This window comes from Toxotes jaculatrix, chromosome 1, assembly GCF_017976425.1.
Source record: "Toxotes jaculatrix isolate fToxJac2 chromosome 1, fToxJac2.pri, whole genome shotgun sequence".
Lineage (NCBI taxonomy): Eukaryota > Metazoa > Chordata > Actinopteri > Toxotidae > Toxotes > Toxotes jaculatrix.
In genome coordinates this window covers 11,389,582-11,416,881 of record NC_054394.1, presented here as the reverse complement: position 1 = coordinate 11,416,881, position 27,300 = coordinate 11,389,582, and the positions used below count along the sequence as shown (strand labels likewise).

At 42.6% G+C, this 27,300-nt stretch overlaps 2 protein-coding genes across 3 annotated transcripts in view; both read right to left on the bottom strand.

Moving 5' to 3' along the window:
* fam214a (family with sequence similarity 214 member A) overlaps positions 1-12,489 on the bottom strand; it is a 29,087-nt gene extending 16,598 nt beyond the window's left edge. Inside the window, exon 1 of the mRNA XM_041034149.1 lies at positions 11,391-12,489. Within this exon, the coding sequence (XP_040890083.1) occupies positions 11,391-11,421 (31 nt within the window). The 5' untranslated portion in view covers positions 11,422-12,489. The remainder of the gene's footprint in view (positions 1-11,390) is intronic.
* Positions 12,490-19,833: 7,344 nt separating this feature from the next.
* onecut1 (one cut homeobox 1) lies at positions 19,834-27,023 on the bottom strand. Of its 2 annotated transcripts, none has more exons than XM_041044353.1 (2): positions 25,553-27,023; positions 19,834-21,554 (listed from the first exon to the last, which is right to left on the bottom strand). In XM_041044353.1, the coding sequence occupies exons 1-2, from the start codon at positions 26,628-26,630 to the stop codon at positions 21,265-21,267; spliced, it is 1,368 nt and encodes a 455-aa protein (XP_040900287.1). In that variant the 5' UTR covers positions 26,631-27,023; the 3' UTR covers positions 19,834-21,264. The 2 variants fall into 2 exon arrangements, with proteins under 2 accessions (XP_040900287.1, XP_040900295.1); XM_041044361.1 differs by having other exon boundaries at positions 25,568-27,023.
* Between the last annotated feature and the right edge of the window lie 277 nt (positions 27,024-27,300).

Genomic DNA, 27,300 nt, shown 5'->3' with positions numbered 1-27,300 from the left:
GTGCTACTTTGATTTCCACACACTATAGCTAGTAGTCTAACCTAACCTTTCCCAAAGAATAGCACAGGCAACTCATGGATTATTTGAAAACTACAAAATATTTAAATGCACTGGTAACAAAGCAGGTGGGAGATTTGAAGAGTCAGCAGCTCTGGCAACTGCATTTCTGCCACCATGGGAATTGTTTGCAACCCCGTCTTTTTTGTTCCATGGCCAGTTCTGCAGTCTGACCGACTATATTTGGAGACCAGCTGGTCTGCAAGAGCAACTAAACTGTATCTTCTTTCCCTATATATCTGAAGGATTCCAACTATTTTCTCACAGTTTTCATTACCAACTCTCCACTTCTATGAGCACTTCACAAGAGTGTGGGCACAAATGTGATGTGTGTCCTGAACTACAAGTTACACCAACAGCATGAATGTACTCTATGTATGAATATGTAGTATCCTGTAACATAATCTAGTACATACAGAGCACTTAACTCTGTAGCAGTCCAATACCATAACATCATCACCTGTTCAGGACCTGCTGCGTTTAGTTGACAATTCTTGAACATTTAGCTAGTTAGTTAACAAATACAAAAATATACAAAAAATGTATTACAGCTTTAATAGAGTCCAAATATATTTCTGGTTAATGTTCACATTTCCTGTTTAAAATATAAAAGACACCAGTGTCAGCTATCAAGAAGTGGGTCCAAGTAAAATCTGGATACTGTTAGCTGGTGCAACACAGCCATCAACCTTTTTTTACTTGAAACACTGAACCCTGAATTGAAATCAGGTCCTATTGTACCTACAGATTCCCACAACTTACACAATTTCTGTGCGACTACAACTGCTATCATACAGCTTGTGCTTGCTTTCCTGATTTTATCCAGTTCTTTTACAGCCAACTTTCCAACTGCTCTGAGGTTAAGCTGATGTTTATCAAAACCGCTGCTGTTCTCTAGTCTTTTCATGTTCCTCATAATAGTGCTGAAAGGAAGGAAAAAACCAATCAGTCACCATTTTTGACCATAGACCAAGGTCTATTTTTGCTATCTTGCTGTCTAGCAATGGTGTTGTCATAGCTTCAAACATATACACAATATTCAACTTCCCATGTTGAAAACTTGTAAACTGGCAAGTGATGCCCATAGGTTTGGACAGCTAAACTCATGTTAATTAACACAGCAGACACATTTGTAGCAGCTATGTTCAGTAGCTACAGATATCCTAGAATATTTACAGTCTGAATTAAAACTTACTCCCACGCTCTCTTAACTAGCGGCAGTTAGCACACAGCTGATTGAACACTGCTGCTCCAGAATTATAATTTGTCATATTCTTGGGCCACAAGCGACTACACAAACAACCACCAGAGTCATACTAAACTATCACGATTGCAGGAATTCTGTCATAATAGTCGCAAACATGCTGACTACACTGATAAATTCAAACAAAACATCCACTTACACGACGCACCTGTGGGGGCGTTAAATGTTTTTAATATTGCTACATTTCCTGTGAAAGGAGAAACTGCAGTTGGATTTAAGACACAATTACCTAAGCAGCCCTATGGCAATGCACAGAAGTATAACTTTCCCTCTTTAAAGCCCCAATATAAAAGGAGGTGTTGCAGTAAAGGAAAAGGGATACATGGCCTCAGTCATTTCTCTCCTGGCTGAATGACCTGGGACCAGTGAACAACAGTGATCAACGATCACAACTGTTGACCAGGGAAGAAAGGGTGACAAAAAGTGTTGCCAAGACAACTGAGACATTGTGTTAAACATTCTCGTCACGGTGATTGAGGGGTGTCTGTGTGCAGGAATGAGCTGCACCAATATGCTTCTTTGATGTCAAACTGCTGCTCACTGTCACATACAAAGAGTTTGAATACAATTAATGCTCCTGTTGTGCTCTGTGAGTGTGCGGCGATGTGCACTGGGTGTATATGGCATATGATTAATTTGTGTTAGACCACGTCTGTTGAGCTCTGACTGTATACCATGTCCTTGTATTGTACACTGAGACTCTCTGTTCTGTCTGTTAAGCTGTTTATGTGATCACACGCTCTCTTGTGTCTGTGTAGGTGTGTGTGTTGCTGTGAGTGAGTGTGTCTGAGTGTTCATGTCACTCTTGTATCTTTTGTTCCATGGCAAAGCAGCAGAGGACGGCCGCTAAAACTTCAACTGTAATAACAGGGTCAGTTGTGTTTCCATAGCGTTTTATAACATGAATCACATGTCACTGCCAGCTCACCTTTCCTGTTTTTGTCTGCCTTGTGTTACAAGATTAAAAAACACTGGAAGTGGAAGCAAAGTCTGCCAAGAAAATGGCATGTTTATGCCAGAAGACTATAAAGAAGGACAAGGATCACTGGTGAGGAGGAATTGGTGGAGGTTCAATTTGATGTGTTAAAATTAAACACATCACATTTGTTTTAAATTACTTTTAGCAGACTGGGTAAACCCAATATTAAATTCCACTATTACGTTTACTATCAGCACATCTCACAAATAAACTAGTCAGACTTTGTCTGTCCACTTCTACTTAGTACCAGAGAGTGTGTATTTTTTTTTTTTAGTGTAAGTGAGCTTCTCTCAAGACTTTTCCATTTTCTTCCCACTTGACTTACAGAAATGTGTCTTCAAGACTATGGGCTTGGGATCTATGACAAGTGTGTGTGTCCCTCTCCCCCACTCTGCAACACAAAGGGGCAGATTCACAGCACACATAGCAACAAGCCCTGATTGGCTGAGGGGCGTTAGTACAGTGGCAGTTGAGGAGAACCCTTCTTCTGTTTTGTGAACTCAGCTGCTATTATTCTCCCACAGCCAACAAACACACACATACTCTCAACCCAGACTGACAAACCACCTTGCACTCTGTCTTGCACCCGTTATTGTCGGCCATAAACAAAGCTGTTGTTTAGAAGCTGAGCAACTTGCATACTTGTAAAGTCACACTGGTAAACAAGCTCTGGAGCCACTGGAGAAAAAAACTTTTCATCATAGGGCATAAGTGCTTAACAGACAAAGCTCATGTAAGCTGATGTGGAAAAAGTAACTTGTGGCTCACAATGCATCATATCTATTAATTATAACCTCATTTACATCGTGCCTGTCTTACTTTTCTGTAGTCCTTGCTGACCTTGGAAACTACTTGCTCTACCTGTTAGTTTGTCTGCAGGCAACTGTGCAAAAAACAGTATTTTCTAATGTAGCTGTTTATTTAGCATTAGTAGGTCATCCAGTCTAAACCCGCACTTACTGCAGTGAACTTTTGTTGAGTTCATGCACACAAATCCCCATAAAATCACTTACGCTGTTCAGCTTTCTTACAGTATTGGGTCAGTATGTATGATGAAAGCTCCAGTAACAATGGTAGCCTATCATGGTTAGGTAACCGCGGGTGAAGGAATGGCAAGAGTCTGAAGGATTTCATTGTAGCCACAGACTATACCAGGTGATTTCAGTGATTACCACACCTTAAACCAGGCAGGACTGGTAACATCAGCTGGTGTCGCCTTTGAATCTGATAGAAATCTGCATACTCTTGGCCAGCTACTGACCACAATGGTGTAAATTCAAATCCCAAACCTTCTGCGACATTGTAGGTGAAGAATGAGGATACAGTACACTCTCTTCATCTCCAACAACCATAGCAACTGAAGTCCTTGAGAGTGGTACTTAAACCCTCATTATTTAGAAGTGTTGCTCACTGGCTATAAGTAGAGGACTGGTTGTACTGGGCACTTTCCAGGTGTGAATGCATTAGACTGTGTAAATGTCAAGCATTGTGTCAATGAAAAAACATTGTGTGGTAAACATTTCTGAGAAAAAAACCCCCCAAAACATAAATACTCTTGTAAGTATGTGCAAACACCAAAATAATGAGGTAGGCACAAGTGTGGCTAAAGGAGACAGCAGTGTAAACCATGTGCTTTTGACATTTACTTGTTCATAACAATTCATCACATCTCGCTTATTGTCTTGCTCTCATCTTTCCTGAAATGCCAGAGGAATTATCTTCAGACAAAATGACCTAACGTTTGTTGTGCCGTCCACAGTGCCCCTTTTGACCTTACTTGCACATATTGTAGCTGGGCCCCCTAAGCCCCTGTTATTCAGGCAAGAGTGGTCCTTTGCAAACACATTGTCTAACATCTGTTATGTAACGTGGAGCAGAGTGAGTACAGCACTACTGGACAAGGTGGGCAAAGTGGGAATTACTAAGCCCCAGTAGAGCCAACAATCGTACAGTCCTGCCTAACCTAGCCTTCACAATGTACACTTTCGGCACAAGCTTTAATTTTCAATCTGAGTCAACTCAGTCAGACTTTCATTTAATAAAAATGCCACAAAGTAATAAATGCACATCCCAATAGTATATCAGGTGAATTGGAAAGACGATGAGAAGAATATCAACCATTCTTTATGAGAATGCAGATGATAAAGACAATAATTTCATCCTCCAAAATAATGTTCTAGAAAAGTAGTACTCTACAGGACCCTTAATTTAACTGTGTACATAGATGGGATCTCCTTGACCAATCCCTACCTCCTCAACTGGCAACATCTGACACTAAATCTTTACTATAGCCGTTTAAATTTCAGCAAGCTGACTGCTGGTGGGTACAGGACACTAGGGCAGTAGGACAAACCAGCCTCTCTCTGTAACCAGAGCCACCCTGTCCAACATGAACGCACAGGCCTTTGACCTCTCCTGTGCTGCCGATGCCAATTTCTAGAAAGGGGAGTCCAAATTGAGCAACCCAAGCTGCATAGCTCCAACGGCCATGTGAAAAGTGTGTCAGTTGTGGCGCAGGCAGATCGAGGTGGTTGGTGGCTGGAATTAACTGCTTGGGACGAAGAAACACAAGGCCAAAGTCTTGACATAGCTGGAGAAATAAGCTCCTCATCTTAGTCTTGGTAAAGCTGTACTGGATGATAAACCTGCCGCAAAACGCCAACAAAACAGCTCTTGTCCATCTTCTGTGCTTTTTGGGTGCTTGTCCCCTTCCACTGTTCAACTTTTTGTATATCTGTTTTGCCAGGACTTGTGAAACTTGAAGTAACCGCTCCTTCACCTCAGTCTCAGTACAAGCATACATTAACCATATAACACATCAAACACAAAATTTACCCTCTAAGAATCAGCTGAGTTAAGGGGAAAAGAGAACAGTATCCCTTTTAAACAGGACAGACTGACTGTCAGCTGCTTTGGTGTGAGGATGAAGCAATTCTGAGGATAGCGGAATTGCTTCACTCAATATTGAAGCCGGCTGTTGGCCTGAAAGAGATGAGACAATGGAGAGAAAGAAAGGGGATAGTTTGTGATGAGTCTCAAATTAACTTAACCTCATGCTGTTGTTAATAAACAATGTGCTTAACGCCTACACAATGAGCCCGCGAGGTTTTCTCCGTTAACAGATACTGGTAGTGTGTGCGTTTGTGTTTGTGTAACCATGACTCCATTACGTTGAAAGAACAGGTCACATTAGGAAATAAATCAATTATCCTATCAGAATTTATATGGCATTTCTTTCTGATTGATTTGCATTAGTGATAACTCACAGCATGAACGCACAGAGTCATAGAAAACATAATGTCTTACATTTTTAATTTCTTTTTGGCTTATTCTCTCTTAACACCATGATCAGACATTTAAATTTTGAATAATCTCAGATGGGCTTTTGGTGCAAGACCGCAACAGCACACTGTCAGCATGGGAACACACAAACAGATGAGAGGTGTGTGGTGCGTGAACCTGATTAAAGTGCTGCTTACGTAACACTCTTTGCAACCAAAGATGTGTGGTGTCTGGTAACAGGCCTCAAAGCCCGACGAGGATTCCACCCTCATCAGAGTCGATCTAGACAGTCAGTCAATATTAACATTAAGCAACTGCAATAATTCAGTGACATCTGACAGAGCAAAGATGCTAAGACAACAGCACCGGTGTGTGTGAACTGGCCCTTCAATATAGCCTTACTTTTACTTTATTCAAATTATGATGTGAGAGATGCATGCTAATAGCAATATATCTACAATATGTATTTGTTGAGCAATCAATATACTGATAAATCTGTCAGGCCCTACTATCACCTATCTCATTCTTGTGTTTGAGATAGTAAGTCAACCAAGCTCTATTTGTGTCAATATGCTTTTGGTCTATATGTTATGAACAGATAGTGATGGTGGGGGTGTTAAGGGCTGAGGTGTTACAGTAGCTGATGTGTATGTGGTGTGACTCAGAAGAGAGGAAAGAAAAAGAGATGAGGGGAGATGCGAGGAGAGGAAAATAGGACATATAAGAAGACCAGCGGAGTGAGGAGTGGGAAAGTTGATTCATTTCAATGTCAGAGAAAGACAAAATTGCCTATATAAAGTTTTCCCTACTTACAGAGCTTGCAGAATTACAATAATCACACATCCCTTGATATACTCCTACATTAACACCACGGCCTCAGTGGCACCTTGACAGCAGAAATATGACCCATGCTGCTTCAGCCAGTCCAGTATTCCGGATGGTATATTTTTGTGTGTCCGTATAGCTTGATAACACCTTGATAAAGCATTGATACGGAGTAGCTGTACTAAATATGTGCGCTTGCTGAGATTAACACAAAGCTGTCATTTTGGTTTTTCAGTTACAAAAATAACAGGCATGGAAGAAGCATGACAAAGAAGCACTCAAAACATTCGTGCCAGGCATGAGTGCTTGTGTTTGTCTTTATTATATGGTTTCTGAGCAAGGCGTGTGTGTCACAGATCTAGCTATGGCACGTTAAGAATTAATACCAGCTATAAAGGACACCTGGTATTAACTGTTCATGAAGATAAAGTCCCTATATTAAAAGTTATCTGGCCACTTTGTTGGCATAAAAACAGGTTTACATATTGTACTAACCCTATTCAGTGTGTTTTAGTCAATTAGTCAAAAAGCTAATATGAAAAGGTGGCCATTGATTAAATAAAAATGAACATGGGACATGTCAAGATTATTAAGGCCTTTATTTTAGCTAACTCATTCAGAACTTTATGAGACCTATAGACACCTTAAAGAAGAAACACTGAAGTAATACAGACGACAAACTTAATACGCCAAAGACAGGCAGAGAAAAAGACACACAAATTGTATTAGAGAGAAAAAAGAGACATAGATATCAACCCCACCACAACACACCACCCCTACCAAGACAAAACACCAGGTCCAGATGGTTCTTCCTGTTCCTGCAGAGCTGGCTGCTGGTTGGCTATGAGGAGCCACAGGGGCGGGAGGATGTGACGAACACACAAGCAATGACATCACTGGCTCAGTGGCACTCTGGCAGCAGATATACGACCCATGCTGCTTCAGCCAGTCCAGCACTAAGTCTGGATGGTGTATTTTTGTGCATCCGTGTGGCCTGTTAACACTGCGTCTCGATATGAAGTAGCTGTACTAAATATGTGCACTCACTGTTATGTCTCTGTGTTTGTGTGTGCAATTGTGGATACAGCTTACTATGACTTTAGTGACCTTCAACATTAAATCTATATACAGTACATACCCATACAGTTTAACAGTGCACATGTGCAAGTGTCCTGATGAAGGGCTGGCGTGCTAAATAAAATGTTCCAGCATAATGTAAGAGCATTACTGGACTGGGAGCACTGGATGCCCAATCCCATGCAGCAGCTAGGCCAGGCTAGGCTACTTATAGTCCAACCTGTCACAACAGCATTGATTTAGGCTGATTACTCCGGGGGGCCAGGATAGTAACTCACAGCTGAATGCCTACCCAGTATTGGTATTCATTGCAAAAGGCAGCTCTGAATCTTGCTGTACAATGGGGAGTCCAATATCCATGTTGAGCAAAGCTGTGTCAGCACACGGCCGTGGTGCTGTATTGAAAAGGCAATACAGAGAAGCACTTATATTGACTTAAGCTAGTTGATAAAATTAATACCAGTTGTACAACTGTATGACTAAACATGAGTATCTTTAGGTGAGGAAAAAAAGCACTTAAATGTATTGGGCCTTTTAAATAAATGTCAATTTACCATACAAAATTAATGTTAGTTACCAATTCCCATATAAGCAATAAGTGATGGCATGTGACAGGATGTTTCTTGCGAATCACAAAAGGATAGTACTAAAAATCAGCACTAGTTGTGATGTAACTACAAATCTTGAGAACAGAGGCTCAGTAAAAAAAAAAAAATGTGTCAAAAAACAAACGATACAGGTGGAGTCCAACTGTGTGAGGGGAGTAAAACACAAGAGAGCACCTGTTGTGGTGACCTTCTGCTACAGCATGGGGTAAATCACCGCCAAGGAGAAGGCAAAGACAACACAGGGCTAGACAGGTGCTGTTACGGAACAACAGTGTATGTCGCTCTGCGTTATCTGGGTCTCTCGTCAGTGAGAGTGTATACTCTGATCCGCTGGCATGTGTCTGGGACATCTCAGGGCAGCTGTAATCTGACTGAGCGCACGGCAGAAGGCAGGCAGTGGAGTAGGTTTTGTGTGCGTGTGTGTGTGTTGAGTGGGGGGGAGTGGACTTGTATTCAACTCCTCTTCCAAGGACTAATGAGTCCAAACAGGAAGCACTGCCATACTAACACACCAAATAACGTTACAGAGAGCAGGAGCACAGCACTGAGGATTGCCAACGGACTGAGTCTTTCCAACATGACTAGCTCTGAGGTCATCTCTGTGTATATTGTTTAAACTGTCTGAAAGGGGGGGGAGAGAATGAGAGCTGTGGTTGATGGCATTAAGGAAGAAGCAGTAAGTCACCATTCTTAGCTTGTTGCTCAGACGTTTCACCATATGAACTCACATGACCATCTTACACGAAGTCTTCTTTATTTGCCGATCTGGTTGTGAAGGGGACCACAGTTGAGCAAAAACAGCCTATTTTTATGGTGTAAACAATTCCAGTGTGGTTTTGAATCAAACTTTTCTCTTCTACATGCGGAGTCAACACACTAAAACTAAAATTATGTCTTTGAGGATACAAATAAAACCCAGCTCAACCGCATTTCAGCTGAAACCGTTTGAAACCCCATACAACAAGCCATGTTTTGCCCAACTGGTGTAAACAGGTCCAGAGTTTTCCACGGCTGCTCTTTATGGGACCTGTAAAAGCTGTCAGTTGAGCCACATGGTTCAACGGTACAGCGCTTATTAAGGCCAACAGCAATCTGTTGCGTACTCTCTGCCACACTCACTCTCTCCTCACACCCACGCTCACACACACACCATCCTGACTCACAGCTCAACTCACAGAAAAACAAGGGGGTCAGATGACTCTGGTTAGGCCCCTGAGCACAACATAAGTGCCCCTCTTCTCCCTTTATAACAAAAGCATGGTTCACAAAGTGTCACAAAAAGATGCTGCATCTTTCTCTGAAGAAAATTCTGATCTTCTGAAGTGTAAATTCTTTGTTTTTAATCAGCTGAGGTCTTTGAAGACCAGTGCTGCTTTTTTTCTCTGGCTACTTATTCTGATTCTCAAATTCAGGGAATTAGCTGATAAAGAGGTCCCCAATGATATCAGTGCTCCTTTTTGTTTTCCACCATTGCATCAAACCAATTCGGATCATTTTTTTATCACTCTATTATTACTTTTCAAACCCACCTGATCAGAAAGTCATGGCCTGTGGGACTTGTCACAGGAGTGTTGTGTGTTAGATGCACATGCCTGGACTTGTTCAGCTCTCCCCCTCAACATTATGTAGCTAGGCTCTCCTAGGAACCCTCAACTCAGCATATGAGCAGTAAAACTGGCTTATCTGTGCCCTTGGTATGGTCCTGGCTACTAACTAAACAGGTCTGCTCTCCACTGCAGTCCCTCTCTCTGAGAAAGGGGAAAGAAGAGAGGTAAGTGAAGGAAGGCATCTGGCCTATAAGCAATCTAGTATCTCTACCACAGGAATGGTACAGTATGTTCCAAATAACAATAGCACCGCAGTATCTGCCAGTCAAAAAGGGAGCTATTGCTGTGGAGCAGCTTCTACTGGCACAAGCTTTCATAATTAGAACATGACAGTGAGCAAGCCAACCTGACATGGTGACAATTCATGAAGGGTGAGGAATAGATGCACTGTAGTAATGTGCCTCAGGCCAACAGTTCTCAATCTTTTTGGCTCATACAAGGCAGGAATACATTCACAGACTATCTGGTTCCAAATCATTTGAATATCACCCAGTTTGAGAGCCATTATCCCAAACAATACCAGAACAAACAACAGCAGTTTGCTGTTCACTGCTGACCCAGTCTGCTGTGCTGCATTATTAGGCTATAATTACACTGTACAGTGTGAAGTCAGTGTGCCCTTTACTCTGGCCACTCACATCAGACAGACGTTTGGTGTCAGTGCTTCTATATAAAGTTTCCTACAAGCAAGGCAAGGCAAGGCTAGGGTTAAAAGTCTAGGCCCATATAGGGCACATGTTTACTGTGTGTTGTGGAGTCCGGTTACCAGCATATTGTGCTCTAAGGAAGATCTAACTCACACCAGTCAGTGGCCTGACTGCAGTTTCATAACCTATACAAACAAACAGACTATCTGAGCCTGATTGACTGCAGCTAATCTCATCATGACTGAGAACAGTGGCCCTTCACCACTTCCAAGTATGGTGCTATCGTGCTGCTGACAACAAATAAAGCCATCATTTGCCCTGGATCACGAACAACCATGTACAATCAATCACTAATTGAATCATTTAGCTTAAACAATAAAGGACCTTATACAACGCTTACATCACTTGTGTCAGGGCAGAGATTAAGGTATTGAGATACCCTTTACAAATTAATGCAATAATAAAATTAGCATAATCACACTGAAACAAACAAGGGTGTCCCTCTGTCCCTGTTTTACCTCTTGCTGCAGATACAGCGACATGTAAACAGGTTGCAGAGCATACGGCAGGAGCCTTATTTCCACAACAGGGTGGGTGTCAAGAACATTTTGCAGCAGCCCTGTGCAAGAGACTGTCAAAACAAGAGCAACTGGAAAAGGGAACGGTATTTGGCATGAGAGGATCTTGCAGGTTACATGTTGAGGAGAAAAAAAATGGGGAAAAGAAACAGCTGACATTTGTGTTAAGGTCCAAAACTAGAGCAGCAAATGTGTGTTGTACGTACACGTCCTCATTTACTCAGGTCAGGCTTTTTTTGTTAATTCACATAACCAGTGACCAGGCTGACCAGCTGTTACATAATTCCCTGGCCTGATTCTTCTCTCAGGGGAATGGGTACAATCAGTCCGCCAAAGCAGGAAATGCACAGCTTGCCCTGCACACTGACCATCAAGTCCACCCCAGAGATTGCGTGTGTGTGTGTGTGTGTGTGTGTGTGTGTGTGTGTGTGTGTGTGTGTGCGTGCGTTTGTGGTGCCCCACGTACCTCGCTCGGGCTTCATGTTGTCCAGTGTCATCAGGTTGCCTTCGGGGTCTCTTGCAGGGTATTCTCTTTTTCTATCACACACAGCCTTGACAGCAACACAACGGCGTCTGGACCCCCAAATCTTCAGTGACTGAGACCTGCTGTATTAGCTAAGCAATAATATCAGCTGTGAAGCCTGTGGGTTGGTGCCAGCGGCCCCCTATCCAACAACAAAGCATTGCTTTGTTAGCATGCTACTGTACGCTTCCATCGAGTCGCACTGTATTGTCCAACTGACTAACACAAAGACAGCTGATAGCCAATGCCAGTTATAGTTGGCGTCAGGTACTGGAGTTGTCAATCTGGTTGCTAGCGAGTAACCAATCTGACCACTAGTAATTTAACTAGCAAGCTGGCTACTCTTACAGCCCGTCTCAAATTACAGCACCTGAACCATAGTTACGTCGCGATGCATTTCAGTGTCTCCTCTCCTGTAACACTGGCTCCTCACGTCAACACGCTGCTTGAACGGGCGCCTGCTAACTCAGCAGTGTTAGCTAGTTAGCAAACTCAACCAACTAACCCTACGGTTACTGAGTGGTTAAGTGTCTGCGGGTGACGACGACCTCGCAAACATCCCAACCCCCCAGTGCAGCGCAGGTAGCCACAGCTCAGCTACAAACACCGATGCCGATTGACGGACGGTCTCGGTATTTTCTGCTACGACAAAAGCATATTCAGCGTATCATTCTTCTCACGAAATGTTAACCCACGGTGTCAGACGGGTATACTCCACTTTATGTCCGTCCACGGCGCTCGAACGGTCGCCATCTACTTAACGTTAGAAAAGCCACCTGTGCTGACTTCCTTTGTGATCTTCATTAAAACTTTTCAAACAAACAGCCCGACTCTGCGCTCCAACGCTTCGGTACCGACCGCAACGGTTTCCGCGAGCGTTAACCAAGTATCAGTCGCTGTTTTACCGCTGACAGGGCCAGCCAACTGCTAAAACTACACGACTAGGTCGACACTAATATTATTCAGGCGAAATGCAGATGAAAGGAACAGTGAGTGCTCCTGGTCGTGATGCTTACAGTCTGCCTCCCCTCCTCACTTCCCTCCCTGCTGCTTGTCAAAACAGATCAGTGCAGCTACAGTCACGTGTCCCAACAACAGCTCCGCTCGTCACTTCCCTCTCTGCCAGCCTCGCATGAACTCGCAGCCATAGCAACCGCCAACTTAGCAGTGGCAGGAAAACTTCTAAAGGGATGACGAGCCCTGTCCGATGAAAACAGATTTTAAAAATGACGACCCGTATGTTTTTCTTTACACTTCTGTCACATTAATGGCAGAGAAGGGGGGAAGAGGACAAACAAGAGATGAGCTACTCTCCGTGAGCTGATTGGTCAGTGGAATTCGGTGCGCGCTCACGTGCGCACGTGAGCGTTCGTGTTTTTCCGTGGTGAACATTTTGTTCTGGCTTGGTTGGCTCGTGTGAAGCCAAAGATCGTGTGTGTTAACGGTGCTATAAGTTGCAACAAAGTCCTGAGTGGCTGAGAGACTAATGAAGCCTCTGACAAATTCCTGGCAAATGCACCACATCATGACTATTGCTTTGGATATTCATTTCTTTTAAGTTCTTTTTGACTTGGAAAATGGAACAAACTTTTGTCGCTTGCGTATGTTCGAAGAAATAAACTGCCATTTTGCTTCCTTTTCGTTACTAATCAAAAGACAGCTTCAGTAAATTATTACATCTTGTAATTTTCAATAAGAATAAAGGAATATAAAAGAAGAACAAGAAGCTGTAAGTTGTAAGTTACATGTGAAGTTAAAGTGGATACATAGATTTAGATCCAGTAGTTCTACTCACTGCTCACATACATTCAGGCAGTGGTCCGTTGTCATTTTGGTACTTATAAAAAAAAGACAGAGGGAGAGCTCTTTGTTTTAATCTCCTCTCTGCTGAAACGTCTTGGAACAAAGGCAAAGGCCAAAATGAGGACACTAGAATCTGCCTCACAAATCTGTTTGACAGATGCACTTTGTGTGTTATTATTGTTTGCCGCACACAAATAGACTCTATTGACTGGCCTGCAGTTTGGTTTAAAATTATTATCATTGTTATTATTATTATGTTTTGGAGTGACAACTGAGAAACTTAAAGTTACAAAAAGGGCAGCATTGTTTTTTGACATTTTTTTTAAAAATAAGTGCCTGCCAGACTATTTGCTGTAGGCCTATTGAACTTTAAAGGGACTGACATTTGTCCTTTGTTTCTCAAACCAGAAACAAGTGATCCAGAAAATGTAGTGTCGTGAAGTCGACAATAATACAAACATCTACCAGTTGATTATGGGCTTTTATCGGGCAAGGGAGCGAAGTTTACAAAGTCAGTCTGCTGTCACTGATCTATATCAAATTGATATTTAATTGTAAAACCAACTGTTGTTTAAAACCCACTTTGTGATTAGTCAAGTAAAGGTCTTGCACATGACAAAGCCAGCCCATACAAGAAACCATGTGGTGTCCTGTAAAGGTTTTATTTTAAAAACAGCTGTGTACAGAGTGCTCTTTGGGATGATTGGGTGGTTGTTGGTGGCAGCCAGGAGTTAAAGATATTGTGTCAGAGTCATATGCAGGTGTTGTCAAAGGGTTAAAATAATTCTAGCTGTGTCCCTGAATAGATACAATACTGACAACAGACCAACACAACATACCAATAGTATTAGCTACATGGTTAAAGGGGAATTCTATGATAAAACTGATCTCACGTGTTTTTTCTAACACCAGTTCTAATTTGTAAAGATGAGTAATGCTGTCTCTGCCAGATAAAAAGAAGAGAGAATAGCAGTAAAGGGAATGCATACTTCCGTGGATGAAATGCATTGCAAACCTCAGTGTAAAGAATCTGCCATTGCTGACTTTCAGTCCAGTTTTTAAAATAACAGGCTTTGTGTGGACCAGCTTTGTGAAGATCTGCCACCCTGAGCTTCACTGCTGTTTGAATCGTGTAATTTTCTGTTTAATTAGTTCTACAACTAGCAACTAGCCAATCACAACCACCCCCAACCCCCTGTTTTTATTGAGGGATGTGTTATTTTTAAAAATCAAATGGAATTAAATGAAAGTTAGAGACACTTTGATTTGTGGTTTGCAATGATCTGCAAAGGCCTGCGACACAGTTATGGCTGCACTTACTGTGATGATGTCATTTGGACATAAATCCTGGAGTTAACCATAACAGCTCCCTGTAAGCTATGACAGTTTCCTTGCTGATTTTAAAGCGATATGGGAACATTTTCCAATTCAGAGCTGGAAGAGCTGCATTCATATAAAGTGTGGATTTAATATCCACACACTACAACTCAATAAAATTCAATATAATATAATGATTCAATATAAATGCACCAAACATCAGTTGATGCTCTTATTTCCAAAGTGCGGCAGACTGTCTGTACTTGTAGACATTGATTTTACTGTCCACAATCATATATAATCTTTTTAGTCTGATTTTTTTTTCTTGAAAAAATGTTGATAATTGCAATTCAACTGTGTCCTTTTGTTTGGGAAAACCCATGTCATAGCCCCATCTAGTGACAGAATACAAGTAATGCAGCAAATAAAACTGAAAGAAATTCACTACTAAAACTACTACTACTGTAATACTTGTAATATCTGTCTGTCTATCTATGTATCTATGTATCTATGTATGTATCTATCTATCTATCTATCTATCTATGTATTGATACATTAAAAAGAAGGGAAAGAAAGAGGGCAGGGGAAGGGCTATGACTCCAGACTGAAAGATAAATGTTGTAGAAATATGAGTGCACCTGGGGTGAGGAAGCAAGGACATGTTTCCATGTGTTGAGACTTCCTTGGGTCACTGTCCTGTGACAGTCCCTTTCTCAACACAAGTACGTTCATAAATAGACAAGTCATCCGTCATCTGTCTGGCACACTGCAGTGACTTTGCTGCTTTATCCAGTTCACTTTGACCCATTTAAAAGGCTGGAAAGCACACACACGCTCAGTAGGGCAAAAAAGCGCAACCGCATTATTTAGCTTTAGATTTAGAAGTAAGGTGGATGACTGAAATGTCATGACCCTATCCAGTCCAGATCTTGTTCTCAAAAGCAGACTGTCTCATTTATGCTCATTTATCTTCAGTCAGTATTCACGTGGTTAATCATTAGCTGAGGCATCTTCCATTGTTCCAAGCATTTTCAGGCAAACGTCCAGTTAGGTTTCCGTGTCAAGTCTGACAAAGCTTTGGTCCAATCACAGACCTAAATAGAGGCAACAGCTGCAACCAAGTGGCTCACTTTGGAGAACAGGCAATAATTTGCATTCAGGTTCCCACACAAGACAGAACCATATGATTGCTTGTTTTGTCCTCTACTTCCTTATCTGATTTGTTGTTTCATTGATTCAATTTGCCTGTCTGAGCAAGAAAAGACAAAATGTACATACACATACACACACACACACCCCAAAAATGAAATAACCATAATAATAACAAGAGCCAGGATACAGAAGCTGGAAATACCAACAGTTTATTTTCTACTTTTTGTGACTACAGAAATGTTGAAACATCTGAACACTGAAAAAAGCTGGATGACATCATCACTTGCTTCTCAATTTTCTTTCTTTTTTTTTCATTTGCTTAGCAATCACAACAGATGATATTGCACGGCACTGAGAAAGCAGTAGCAAAGCTTGGGAAACAGCAATGACAAATCAAGTCATGAGACATGGAGTTATACATCTGAGAGTAACACCGACAGTATTGCCTCTCTGGCAAACACACGCGCATACGCACACACACTTGCACACAAACGCACTCACACACTGAAAACTGAAGAAGCATTTTGGGTCAAGAAGGAGGTCAAAAGAAAGAGGGCAAGGTTGACAAGAGCACAAGGCTGACGAGAGCAATGAGATTTCATTTTGAAATGCAAGTGCAAGATGATCTACTACTGTAATCTATTCCTAAATGTCTATGACAACAAATATGCTTGTTTATCAAAACCCTTCAAGCATCTTTGTATATGAATAGCTGGAGGACACCCCTCTGTGGGTGAGAAACTAGTTCCCCAGCATAAGAGATCCAGATGATTGTCTTAGGCGCTGCAGTATTGTTATGAGACTTGTAGCTAAGCTACCCATCATATGGGAACTCCTTATGGGCAAAATAAGTAACTGAAACTATGAAAACAGGGAAAACATAGGTCCACACCGCATCATCCATTCCTTCTTCAGTACAGACCTGTATAACAAAGATATAAGCACCTGTAATTTGCTGAAAGAAACACTCATATTCTCCACTCCATGAAACGATGACTGCGTAACATGCTGATGGAATCTGTCATGGACATTTTGGTGATAACCATCAGTCCCTGGAGACTCTGTGCTGTCTGAGTGTGACAGAGAGGAAACAGCATCAACAGTAAGGCCTATGACAACCAGAGGGAGTCAGTTTTACTGTTGTGATATGCACCAATCAGCCCCACACATGCATACACACTAGACGCAATATGCATTAGAAACAGATTTAACAATGGATAAACACACAGTAAAGAAATACATGCAAATGAGCACACACACAGACTTGCATATGTGCAAGCCTCAGCAGTACTTGACATGTGATTTCGACACATACACACATATGCACACACACACTCACTCATCCACAGACAGAAAAAAGAAATGAGCAGTCTAGGTGATCGTCCCCACACACACTCACACACTGATTCCTTAAGGTTCTTTGCAGTTTTATTAGACTTTGCTTATAGTCATTACACGAGTACGTACCAAAAGAACAGATACTAGATGGAGCGAGGCGGCAGTGCCACAGCAATAAAAACAGACCCAGCTCCGTGGCACAGCCCCTGGCAGACCGGCTGCCCAGCCTACACTCCACCTCACTCTGTGTATGAGACAGCAAAGTGAGCGGGACTTGCAGCCCTCGTTTCAGATGCTTCAGATTGTACATTGAACAGGAGATTCCCCACATGGTAGAGTAAGCTTGTCTACATAGCCCTACGCCTTCTACATTCTATACCCGTGTGAATGGCAAATCAAAACTCAACAAGTCTACCTCACAAATGCCAGTGCTTTTCAACATTATACATATTTTTTTCCAATTTTTGGTTTGTTTTAAAAATCTTTGGATGTGCAGTAATACCCATAAAATAACTGTTTTTAAAAAGTCAAAAGAATAGAAAAAACACACACACACATACACACTGCTTTTTGCCAGCTGTTCAACAAAGTAGCTCCTGTATAACTTTGTCTCCATTGGCAAATCAACTGTCTGGGTTTCTGGCAGTGTTTAAAACACACATTGAAATGCCGGCTAGGATTTAGCTGAAGAATACAAACTACTCCTTTGTTATATCTAAGCGTGGGCAATAAGGCTGTAACATAAAACTGTCTTTTTTGTTTGTTTTCTTTTTTCCAAAAACCTACTATATACAAATCTAGAGTTTCTACAAATGCATAAATTAAAGCAGTGGTTAACCAATACAAAAATGCAATTAAATTAAAATCACAACACAGAAGTAGAGAAAAGGGAAAATATGAACACAATATCACAGCAGTTGGTTTTACCCTGTAAAAGCAATAGTCTACCATCATAATATTGGCATAACCCAATGTCTGATAAAAAATACGCTTCTCCCTCCATCCCTTAAGTTTCATACATCAACCCTGAAACTTGTCCTCCGTGACTTGAAACAGAGCACTTCTGCCAAAAAAAATAACCAAACTTCAAAATAGATAATCATACAGCTTTTTGAAGTAACAATAACAATTACCACACGAGTGGAGTTCTGCCTTACTCACAGATAGACGTCTCGATGCAGAACTCAAAGGAATTATTACTATGAGGTATTCAGAGACATTGGTAAAGACATGCACGGCCAGAGTGCTGGACCTTCCTACACACAGTAGAGAGACAAGGAAGGTTGGGGGAAGGAGGAATGGAGGGGCAAAAGGGGGGGCAGGGGAGAGGAGAGGAGAAACAAAGACCTTTGGTTTAATCTGTAGAAGTGGACAACAGAAATTCCTTTGGTATGTTTTCATTGCATGGTTGCGCTGGCGAAAGCACCACGGTGTGATTTCAAAAAAAAAAAAAAAAAAGAAAAACTTTTCCTTGTTTCTTCAGCAGTGGCCCTTCTACAGGCTGAGGTATTCACAGAGTCAAAGGTGAGAGGTCAACAGCGGTTTAACACTTTGGTTCAAGCAAGGCACTCGTCCTGGGAGTTTTAGAAAGATTGCAACATGTCTGCTTCTACTTTCAGGAACATGTCTGCCTATAGTTGAGTCAACAATTCTGCCCATGGCTATGTCAGCTTGTCTGCCTATTTTCATGTGAAGATGTCTGACCTATTTGTTGGATCAATATTGTCAACCTATAGATACACACTCAGAGGCAGGGGCCAAGTGGAAATAAAGCTCCAGAAAACAAAAACAAAAAAACATGGCACTCTAGCGGGGTACTCTAACAAATTCACATTGAGTACTTGTAATTTGAGTTATTATTCATGAACCAAACTTAAACTATAATTTTATATATTTATTGGTTTGCCACAAAGCCAGCTTTTACATTTTAGCTGTTCTTCCTGCCAGCAAAATGGTAGAAATGAATGCTAACAAGCAAAACAACAGACACATTGCTAGCAAGTTCACTGTACCCCGCAGGCACCTGCATGGCCGGTTGTGTGTATCTATGGCTAGATCAGCATATCTGCCTATAGCTACATCAGCATGACTATCTATGAAGCTGTAATCAGAGTACAGATGAAGCAAGAGCACGCATAGCAGGGGTGCATGGGTTGAGTGCAGGTGGGAGGGGTGGAGACAGGGGAGAAGAAAGGAAGAGAGGGGAAGAGAAAGGAGATGGGGGGAGGGGAGACATACAACATCTTTTAACACCACTCACAGAGGCCGTGCAATGAGAAAAAATCTTTGGTTATCTTTGGTATCATCAAAGTGATAGAAATCACGTATGGAACTTGAGTGAGGTAGCATCTTTGGTTCACACTATAAAACATCAGCAGGTCTTGACATGATTTTTTTTGTTTCTTGTCATCTTTTTGGTTTTTTCTCTCAGAGATGAAGAAGCAGCTCTCTCTCGCCTCTCCTTCAGCGCTTGTTCTGATGAATGTAGAGCTGCTAACCCTGGCCATGAGGAGGATGATGGCAAGGGGCCAGCTTAATATATCTAATGTTATGCTGCCCTGGGCCAGCCCTGTGTAGTGCTTTCCTCCTAGTGCTGAAATGCATAGCTTACCAGGAGAGCGGAGGAAGGATAGGGGAAGGGGGGCCTGGAGATTGGCAACAGGCAGGGATGGGGTACTTCTGTATTCAGGTGACGAGCTGACATTGCTGTGTAAGCGCCTGAAATTGATTTGATCATTGATATCATCCCCTCCACCCAACATCTCTGATGAGGAGATAAAATCAAATACGTATGAAGTGCAAGGGGATGACGGAGCGACGCTGAATGCTTATTATTACAGTGGTGACATGATTTGTCCTCAAAAAAAAAACAAAACATTCGAGGCCATCTGTCTCTCTCACAGTGTCAAGGCCACACATAGAGCCAGCATTTTGTGTTTTCACCTTTGCAGAGAAAGTGTACTACAGAGTGGAGTCTTTGTTTGCCAGCTGCTGGCAACTGAACATATAAACTAGAGCTAAACCTGCAGAAACAGACTTATAGGAAAGGTTGAGTCTGAGAAGATTGATCTTCACAAACAGCATTCACAATAACATTCACTAGACTGATTGTGAAGATAAAGCTGGAATATTTAGTTTGATTCAAAAAGGCATCTATAAGGCAAATGTCAGTGGATGATTTTCAGGGTTATATTACATATTATTTCCTCTTGCAGGGAACAAAAATTTAAGTATTACTCAAAATGTTGAATGAACTATGAGCAGTAACAATATTGTTGTCTTGGCGCCTAAGTAACAGTCTGTCTCAAGAGGTAAGGGAGTGAAATGAGGTAAAAACACTCTCAAGATTACCAACTACAAAATATTCTCTTTGGTCAAATTACTTCATAGCATGTTTAGTGGTTTTATTTCTAAGCTGCATGAGAGGCGTCAGGGTGCAGAAGGCTTTGGTTTCTCATTTTTAAATTATTCAACGCTTCAGCATGTTGGAAGAAAGCACTACCATGTGGGTTGAGGTTAGGGGGAACTCGGTTTGGTTTAAAGGTTGGGATTTTGGTTTTGGGTTAGCAGTCTACGCATGGGCATTCCCCTGTCTGTCTGGAATGCTTGATAGAGAGACAGACAGCTGGACAGACAGACAGATAGACAGACAGTCCACCGCCACTGATCCAAACAAGGTTGCACAACAATCCAGTCGCTCCTGTAGGATTTTTTTTTTTTTCGATTGGCCAATCCCACCGGAGCTCCACATTCTGGCTGTTTTTCAAAGGGTGTGGACAGCTGCAGATCAGACTGTCAATAGGCTGATTAAACCTCCATTTAGGGACCCATCATTAAAACCAACCAATCAGATTAAAGATAAGGATGGTGAATGATAGATTGATACCGGGTGGGGAGGTGAGGAGGGGTGTAGTAAAGCTAGAGACCAGTGAGTGTGAGTATGTGTGAGAGTGGGGGGTAAAATTATAGTCTTTTTGCAGTATGTTACACATAAATGTGTTGCTGAAACAAACATTTCAAAGCAGGTCAAACAAGAAGTCTTTGGTTTGTTTTTTCATCTTTGGATACTATAAATATCAATATAGTACAGGTTTAAGGGCAAAATGTTGCTTCAAGGTCTTTTTAAGTTTCTCTTTGTTTCTCTTAAGTTTTAAAGCTTTTCCACCGAGGTTGAGTCAGTCCATGAGTTGGTCAAATCAATCCGTCTTCAGGCTTTGGTGCAGGTGTTAGGGCCAGAGTTGGCTGAGTGACCGGTGCCGTCGTCCACCCACTTATCTAGGCTCCGACGGCGTGCGTTCATAAAGAAATTGCTGACTGTGGCCAGCTCCAGGCCCAGCTGCTGGGCGATGGTGAGCTGAAGCTCTTTGGATGGACGCTTGTTCTCCTTGAAGATGGCGTGCAGCGTCCGCCGCTGCACATCTGTGAACACAAGCCGGGGCTTCTTGGTCACGTTCCCTCGCTCGCTTCGGCCGTGGTCCTGTTCCTTGCGCTTACATGCTGTGGAAAGTTCAGGCCAGACACAGAGAAAGAGAGAGAGCTTGTGAGAGAGAGCAAAATATACTAAAAGCAAGAATTATGACAGAAAACTGGTATGAGAATCTTCTCATACTTTCTCATTAGTTTAACCACAGTGTTTGAGTTAGATACAAACAATAGGACTAAGTCACAGGACTAAGAAGTGGACAATTTAAGGTTTACAGTTTGTAATCTGATACCTTAGACATGCAAAGATTACTGAAAAAGTCTTAAAAGGCATAAAATGACTAAATATGCTGAAAAGATTTTTTTTTTATATCAGAAGACTTAACCTAAAAGAACCATTCACAGGCCTACAGGCTTGAAGCAGTGCTACTTCTGCTCCAAACACCAAGACACTCAAACAGCAAACTGCTGGGGTGCATGGGAAATAATAGCCGAATTAAAGCCTTCCACATTTTGTCATGGACCTCAATGTGCCCCGAGGACTGCCCCCCTCAGGGGGGTACAGACCTGTACAGACCAGTACAGTTAGTCAGGCTGTCAGCCAGGGAACAATGAGCGCTGTCCACGGTGCTGAAAGCACCAGTGCCCCTCAGTAAATGACATCTGTGGAGAAATAAACTACAGATTCACATCTAATATTGGAAAGACAAAACTGGGAATCAGTCTGAAAGCAAATCAAACTTCCCCTCGGCTGATCTCGTTTTTAATTTTATTTTACAGTTTTCTTTTGTATTGCCAATCCAAAGGTTGAGGCTCCTCAGTGAGCAGACACCAGGAGGGGGCAGACGTGGGCTGCTGGAGCAAGGCCCAATGTGGACTCTCAGGGGAACATAATGAACGGCATATCTGAACCACAGAGTAATTCTTAAAACAAGTACCTGATTAATTTTGCAAAATGCTGAATAAAAACTTCTCATTATAGATAAACACAGCAATAAACTAAAGAAAGCAATTAAATAATAAACAAGTGAAATACATGCAGAACCTCGAGCAAAATATGGGGGAAATTACCAAAAGAATCTTTCTAAGCGAATAAAAATAACTTATTATATATCACAAAATGTCAGTGCCTTTAGAGTGGCCGGTTACATCACTTCACCATGCCTCACTATGGTATTCCTGTAATATTTTTGGTCTTTAGTTTGAATGTAATATCTGTGCCATTGCTTTTCAAATGTCACTTTATTAGTGAGAGATTAAAATAACAAAATGTTTAAATCAAATTACTTAAAGTTGATTTAGCTGATCTCACTCTATAACCTAGTTTTCAGCATACACATCTCTCAGATGTGTACTAAAGTACAGTGCAGTGGCCTATCCGCACCATCATAAACTTCAGTATAATCGTGAGTATGAGCAGCCCGGTGTCTCCAGTGCTGGTAAATATTAACAGAGAGCCAGAGCTCCTGCTATAAATCAGTGGGAGTGAAGGCCACTCAGACAGCAGGAGCCACCACAGAGCGGCCCCGGCCCCCGGCACAGGAGGCCCAGGCAAAGAGGCAGCTTTTCCCAGGACCATGGGGGACATAACAACGGCCTCGTTATCAGGTTAATCACACACACACACACACACACACACACACACACACACACACACACACACACACACACACACACACACACACACACACACACACACACTGCTGCTGCTCCCAGCTAATCATTACAAACACACAGATCACTCAAACACAGACTGCACACACTGGGTCCTACACGATAGTCCTGCGTTTCATAATCTCACTGAGAGCACAAGAGAACAACAAACAGACCTCTGTGCTGAAATGCTCCCAATATCCCGCTGGAAAACCGGCCCCTCTACCTATTCTAGCATATCCTCATTTATTGTAATTAGATAAGTATGATAAATATTCACTTTTTTCGATTTCTGGAAACCCCTAGAAAAGCGAACATTGAACAATCTTGAAATGACACCCAATTAAGTGTTAATTCTGTCCTGTGTCAAATCATATCTGCCTACTTCCAAACCAAACAAAAAAATTCTATTCTATTCTATTCTATTCTATTCTATTCTATTCAGGCAAATTCAGACTGGTAATTGAATACGTGGGAAAAGGAGAAGAGGCCCGAGATTAATTTCAGAAGTCTAAAATCAATAAGTATATCACATCTACTTCAGCACACGATCACATCTAGTTCACCCAGGAACGAACGGATCAATAAAATGGCGCTCAGTCTATTCTCTTCAAATTAATTTAATATTTAACCGTAAAATTTTCCTCCTCTTCCTCCTTATTTTTGGACAACTTCAGAAAACCTATCACTGTTTTTTAATTATTTTTTTATTTATATGTTTATTGCTAAAAAGATGCTTTGGGATTTTTATTTATGAGTTTTTTTCCCCCTAAAAGTTCAGAAAATGAAAATGTGAAAAGAAAAAATTAACGAGCACAACTGAAGCAGGCCCGAGACATTCATGTTCACTGTATAGCCAGTATGGATGTCTCCTTCTTAAACAAAGAGTATTAATTCAGTTCTAATTAATAGGCTACTGATCTGTTTTTTGTTTTAATAATAGACTGATCATACTAGTGATTAAAACCGATGACCGAATACAAACCCAGCTTTCAAAAGAAAAGAATTTTTCAAAATCATTTGCAAAGGTCTGTGATAAAATCTCACCTTCAACCAATATACATCCACACCCACCCCACAGCAGAAGCAGTAGCAGATGGGAAAACTGAAATATAATCAATTGCGATTATACTCACGCACGAGCATGCACGGACACGGACACACACACACACGCACGCACGCACGCACACACACACACACACACACGCAAATGCACGCAGTTTCCACGATGCAGTCGCAGCCTCACTTTTCAAAAAGCCAAAAAGTCTATTTGTAGGTCATCGATTAGGCCTATAAACGTTATAAACATCCATCGGGTGTCTGTAAACGCGCACGTGCTATTTGGGCCTTATTGCGCGCTCTAATTGACTCGTGCGTACCTAAGGGACAAATTAATGGAAGATGGGTCAGTTAATTTGAGAAACCCCAGTCAAGTCAGCGTTAGTTTACAAGCAAAAAATAAACACATGCTCTCTATTCTATTCTATTCTGTTCTGTTATATTCTATTCTATTCTACTGAGAAATTAAAGCCTGTAATTTTTTACCAAAGTGAGAGACAAAACCCATTTCACCAGCTAAATAATGCATGGCTCCAGCTTCACTTGACATTTAAATTTAGTTTAACACAGACTCCGAAGAGCACGTGCACACACACTTTTCGCTCTCTGTCTGTTTACACCAAGGCCAACACCAAAAAAAAAAAGAAAAAAAAGAAAGAGGGCTGTGATCAGTTGCATCTTCACCAAAATAAACACATTCCCAACGATTTCTGGGCGAAGGATCAGCTTACGCACACAGTCCAGCGGTCGATATTTTGAGGTAAAATGACATGAGCGCTTGTTTCACACAAGCCGAAAATCAGTGTGGAAACAGAAAACGGATGCGTATCGATATCAGGCCACTCGTTTGGTGCACGGGGATCAGCTCGGTGAAGCACTTTTCAGCTTTTTAAAATATTTTACTTCTGGCTTAACACACTTTAAAAGTGTTGAATTTGACCACCCAGGCACCCTTCTAGATATACATCTCTGAATTTGGAGTCCATGTCCAAAGGAACCAGGGTTCAGCCAAGCCCTAAGGCACGGCCTGGTTCCTCGTTGCATTTAATATCATTTGTCTCTTCCAACATCTTGTATAAAGATGTTTAATTTCTGGAGACAAGTGAAGACACTTTGTTATTGTGTTATTTTTATACAGATCTGTCAGCCAGTTGTTTTACACGTGGATTGCTGTAAAACGTTTCAGGTAAAAACAACCAGATCACTTTTGGTTCCCAGCCCACTTGACCCATCGCTCAGTATAAGGTAGCATTCAGGGTCGGTGATCCTCCATGCTGATTTAACCCCCCTATTTGAGCATCAGTTTTTTGTTTTCTCAGCAACACATTTAGAAGATGAAAGCAAAAAAAAGGGGGCTTTACCGAGGCTTCGCTCACCTGCGAGCCTGAGCGCACTCATGCGTTGGAACTCAGGCTCCTGCAGCCATTTCCACATGCGGCGGAAGGTCTCTCTACCGGACTTGAGCTTGGACCAGGGTTTGGGGTTTCTCAGCAGATCGGACAGGGTCCCCTGGGACCTGCACAGGACCCGCTGGGCAAAGATGGCCTGAGGGATGCTGTAGCGCTTCAGCTCTGTGGTGATCCTCTGCGCCACCTCTTTGGTATTCACCTCCTCCATCTGTCCCCCAGAAATACCACCCCCTCCACCGCCGCCCCCTTGCTGTCCGGGCCCGGAGGCCTGCTCCCGGCTGTTCCCCAGCCCCTGGCCGTGCCCCTGCCCGCCAAGGTGGGCGTGCGGGTGGTGGTGGAGGCCGTTGATTTGTACCATGCCCGCTGAGGAGCTCATGTGCTGCTCCGTGTGTCTGCCGAGCATGGCCGGGTGGTGAGCCTCAAACCCGCTGGGGGTGAGCATCTTTTCACCAGGCATGGCGGCACCGGGATGAGCGTAGGGAGGGATACCGGCCTGGGACGTGTGTATGCTGGCCAGACCGGAACCAGACAACGGGGACAGACTCTGGCCCATGCAGGGATCTTTGTGATGATATGCGGGATACAGACTGTTCATAGGCGCCAGACTCCGGTCCTCTCGCATCAACGTGAAGCTGCCGCTGACGTTTCCGGGGATCCTCTGGTGGGGATGAGGGTGAGGATGATGGGGATGGTGGTGGTGGTGATGATGATGGGGGGGAAACTTGTCGGACACGGTGGAGATGGGGGGTAAGGGCTGCAGGGGGGTTAGGGTGGTGTAAGTGCTGCTCGCACTCATGCCAGGGGGGGCTTCACACATGCTGATGGCTGGATGCAGGTGTCCGGGGTGGCTGGGGTGATAGTCTCCGCTGTCCAGCAGGGTCGCCATGCCCATAGCGCGGTGGCTCAGACCCCGGGGGCTCGGACGGGAATGCGGACTGTGGCCACTCAGCAGCTCTCCGTGACCGGCCACGGACTCATGGCTCACTCCGTGCAGGTCGCCAATATTTTCCATCGACAGCTGTGCGTTCATGATCCGGGCAGCGCTGTGGACAAACCATCTATCTGACCTACTGCAGTTAGCTGATGTCCAGAAGTCCTCGCGTCCAGTAAAGTTCAAATTTCTTTTGTTGCTTTTTTCTTCTTGCAGCAGCCTCCTCTGCTAGTGCCTCTCCTCTGTCCTTATATTCACCTATTTGATTATTCTCCTACCTCTGGTGATTTTTTGCAGAATGGAAACTCCTTATCCGAATCCCTTCCTCTCCGATATATATTTTTTCTTTTTTTTTCTTTTTTTCTTTTTTTTTTTTTTTAAATTTTCTGATTCTCTTTAGAATTCAAGCCCCCCCACCGCCAACCAGCTGTCCTTGCGCTCCGGTCGGGTGCCGCGCCATCTCTCTAGTTGTGTGTCTCCAGCCCTCTTCCACCGCAGCACAGATCACTGTCTACACATGCGCACTGTGCACACCCATCTCCTCCCATACTCTCTCTCTTTCTCTCTCTCTCTCTCACACACACACGCGCACACACACACACCGCCCCATTGCTCTGACGTCAGCTACCTTATTAAGGAAGGGAGGTATCAAACCACCTGCTAAAAGCTGCTCTCCGCGAACCCATATTCAGCAGCCTGTAGCCTAAAATGTTAAAAACGTATGCAAATAGACGGATCTCTAATAAAAAAAAAATCCTCACAAAATCGA

What these genes read in the sequence shown, in the direction of transcription:
- onecut1 (XM_041044353.1), bottom strand. Translation starts at nt 26,630, where the DNA reads ATGAACGCACAGCTGTCGATGGAAAATATTGGCGACCTGCACGGAGTG. An exon ending in CGCAGGTGAGCGAAGCCTCG is followed by an intron (nt 21,555 to 25,552) that starts GTAAAGCCCCCT and finishes AACTTTCCACAG; the next exon opens with CATGTAAGCGCAAGGAACAG.